The sequence below is a fragment of the Micropterus salmoides genome, unplaced genomic scaffold (assembly GCF_014851395.1).
Source record: "Micropterus salmoides isolate LMB-PRFRI ecotype aquatic unplaced genomic scaffold, ASM1485139v1 Ms_hic_scaffold_20, whole genome shotgun sequence".
Taxonomy (NCBI): Eukaryota; Metazoa; Chordata; class Actinopteri; order Centrarchiformes; family Centrarchidae; genus Micropterus; species Micropterus salmoides.
Window position 1 is genome coordinate 29,802,253 of NW_024041151.1, and position 3,716 is coordinate 29,805,968.

General features: G+C 43.0%; 1 protein-coding gene across 1 annotated transcript; it reads right to left on the minus strand.

Annotated features, from left to right (window-relative positions):
- Positions 1-372: 372 nt before the first annotated feature.
- ier5l (immediate early response 5-like) lies at positions 373-3,288 on the minus strand. Its single transcript, XM_038734267.1, has one exon. It carries the CDS (start codon positions 2,917-2,919, stop codon positions 2,026-2,028), a length of 894 nt encoding a protein of 297 aa, XP_038590195.1. The 5' UTR covers positions 2,920-3,288; the 3' UTR covers positions 373-2,025.
- Positions 3,289-3,716: the final 428 nt, after the last annotated feature.

The window sequence follows — 3,716 nt, forward strand, 5'->3', positions numbered from 1 at the left end:
ACTTAACGTCTGTCCGTTAAATATAAGGTTACAGCCGGCAGACGGTTGGTTTAGCTCAAAGACTGAAAACGGGGGAAACAGCTGGCCTGGCTTTGTCCAAAAGTAACAAAAACATTTGTTTAATTAGTTCGGCGACACACCAGACAAAGAAAATGTTCACCTTGTGAAAACAGATGTTTTTAACAATGGCCTATAACTGATCTATAAAGCATTCATAAATGGTATTAAAGCCATTACTTACAACTTATAAAGCCTTTATAAAGGTTGTCTTACTTAGCTGTATTACAAAGTGTGTTTTTCATAATGGTAGAATGTGTGACAACGGTCATTCTTTAATCACAACGGCTTCATAACTGCAGTCAAACACAACAGTTAAGATTTTCATTTTTTATTAAGATTATACATTTTTAACAAATATTTTCTGGAACAGTTTTACCCGGTGATATACAATTTAGTAAGCACAAAAATACAAGAATAACAACAAAATGTGTAGAGAATGGCTGAATACTCTCTTTATTTTGGTACACATAGTGCTCATAAAGCTAATGTGTGGATTCTCAGGTTATGGCTAAATGAGTGAGTTTGCCTTTTTAAAACAAAAGGACTAAGATCATTCTTTTTCAAAACAAGTAAAACTCACAAAACCACGGCATTTTGGAATTATGAATTGCTGTGAAGGCTTTGAGCAACAACCATGATTAGGAGAGGATCTCAAACTGCCAAAATAACCCGGACTGTTTACTATCACACACCGGGAGTGGAGGTGAGGTGATGACCACAGTAATAGCCCAAAAAGTGTTACAGAATTTAAGTGTTGGCACACCATTAAGTGATATGAGCTGGTTCAGTCCATGTACCTCAAAAGTGTCTAGGAGGGAGTCTTGAATGTGGTGTTTCACATGACAACAAACTGCTCAGAATGTGCAAGGTCCATTTCAAACAGGAGATGCTGTTTTTCCCAAAAGGCTCTTCAGCCCGGGACAGGAGAGACATTCAGTAACTTTCAATTTATAACAATAGCTAGCAGTGTGTGCATTGGATTTAAGGCAAAGGAAGTCAATCCATTTCATCAGTCACAAAAGTGTAGTATTCTGTAGACATGTATCTCCTATTCTGAAAACAGGAGCCTGTACATCATACATATGGCACAAACTCTTTCCTCTCCCAGCCAAAACTACTGTCATTAAAATGCTCCAATTTTTAAATAACTTTTCTTTTTCCTACAAAAATAAAGTTGATTTAGACCTTGTAGGGGAGACCGGGTTCCATTGTAACGCCTCCAATCAGAAACACATGTGAGTGATGTCACCCAGTGCACACCAATGAACCGCACTCACATATGTTATTGATTTTTAAGACAAAGCTGTGCTTTGAGGTATAATTCTTGATACTTTTATCTGCTGTATATTTTGACTCTGTACCGAGGTTGGCTAATGTCAGAGTTGTAATTTTAGCACATGGCATCTTACTATGGCTGACACTGTGGGGTCACTTGTAACACATGCTAATACTGATTTAGCTAATGTTCAGAATTTGTAATGTTCAAAAATGAAGTTATGATAGTACCACAAAGAACACATAGACAGGATGTGGAACTGCGGAAACTGAGTTTTCCCAGTGAATGGGTAACGTTCCCCTAAGGTTCCCATTTATTTTCTGTAACCTTCAGAGAACGTTTTGGTTTGATTTACCTGTCCTATAAACATTCCCAGAAGATTTCAGAAAATGTTCTGTCATGGAACGTTTACTAATTTTTGTGTGGTCATTTGAGAAATGTCTCCACATAACATTTGCTGAAGGGTCCTTTAAGGTTCCACAAATTACATCTTTTTCAACATGAAGTTGTTGTAGATGTAAACCTTCTAGGAGAACAGTATGGAAACGTTTCTTTGCTAACAGGACCATTCTCCTGAGTGCCCAATTAAACCGGCAGTAGAAAATAGTTCTCAACTGGATTTTGTTTAGTAACACTTGGAAAAACATGTTACAACTGACCCCGGTCCCCCCTACAATAAAGTGTTCTATTCAAAAAGCCACAATCGCCCGGGTCCATGCTCCCAGACTGGCCAGGACCTGCTTGCTACAGATCTGTTCCAAGTCCGCCTGTCTGCTCAGCAGCCCTGAAAACCCCGAGCCGAAGATGGAGATCAGGTTGGAGATGTTGGACGTGTCCGTGTAGTCCAGGCCGGAGAAGGAACAGTCCTCGCGTTTCGCCCTTTTGCGAGCCGCTGTAAAATCCGATATTTCTTCAACGTCGGATATACAACAACCGAACTCAACCTTCCGTTTCTTGGCCGGGGACTGCGCGCCCTGGCTGCACTGGGGCGCGTCACAACAGCAGTCCTGGTGGAGGTAGCCGTTCTCCACCGTGGTCACCACATGCGTGTCCAAATCCAGCACTGTGGTTTTGTTGCAGTGCGCGCTGCTGTTTGCAAGAAACTGGTCACGGGGAGGCACGGGGGAAGCCTCCATGCAGCAGCTTCGGTAGTAGGAGGGTTCCGGTTCCTTGCTGTCGTCCTCGAGGGGAGAGCAGCCGTGGAGAGCGCTCGCTGTCCGGGCGTGCGCCGCTGACTGCGCCGCGTCTCGGTGGCACGCAGAGCCGCAAAGACTCCCCTCTTCGCCGCAGCAAGCATCCTGCGCGTGCCCCTCATCGTCGGCGTCCTCTGAGTCCAGATCCAGCGGGTTGAGCTCCTGGATCTCGTTGCAGACCGTCATCACCTCCTCGTACTGCTGCATCCTATAGATCTCCGCGTATTTCTCCTTGATGTAGACCTGCCTGGCGTTCCTCAGAACATAGGAGACCAGCAGGTTTTTGTGCAGCTTGATGCCCCCTCTCTGCGTCCTGGAGTTGTGGATCTTCTTTAAGGAAATGGAGATCAGACTTTGCGCGTCTACTGCGCATTCCATTGTGTTGATCATTATTATGTTCCCCCAGCCAACCTCCAGCTCCTCTCTGGGAGACGAGAACCGACTCTCAGCTATCTCAGTGGGAACCGTTTTGTTCGAGGAGAAAGGTTCAAGTCAGCTCTGTGGAGAAACATTGGGCACAATGATCCGCCTCCCTCTGCGTGCCAGCATTCATTTGCAGATAGCCTGAAACCAAAATATATATATATAGTCAAGACAGAGGGCCCACCCTCTACAGGCGGAGCCAATTAGCTGCCTGGGATCTTTTGAGTGACAGACTGCCGCTCTGGAAATATGTAGTTCCCGACCAATCAGCGTCAGGCGGTTCCTCTGTACTATTCAAATTCCACCCAGGCTGTCTAACAGGAATGTCCTCGTTTCAGCTGCCCCATAGCTGGGACTTCCGAAAAACCAGTTCGTTTTCCGGGTACTCATGATGTTGCAGTCGAGATTCTTTCAGAAACCGAACCAATAAAGTATTCAATATTTATTTACACTTTGGTTTTCCCAATAAAATCTTTGTTTTAACCTTTTTACTAAGCATAGCATACAGTAATTGTGTTCCCCAGACGGTATAGACATGACAAGACACAAACAAATTAGTAAATAAGATCATTTATAACAACCAAATCATCCGTACATTGCAAATTATGACAATCTGGCAGATTTGCATACAATTAATAGTCCTTTTAAACACATAATAAATATTCAAATTTAATTTGGATATAATGTGTTACAATGTGTTATTTAAATCGTAACATGCAAAACATTACAATATGGTCTTTTTAATGGATTGGTTAGCAATAAGA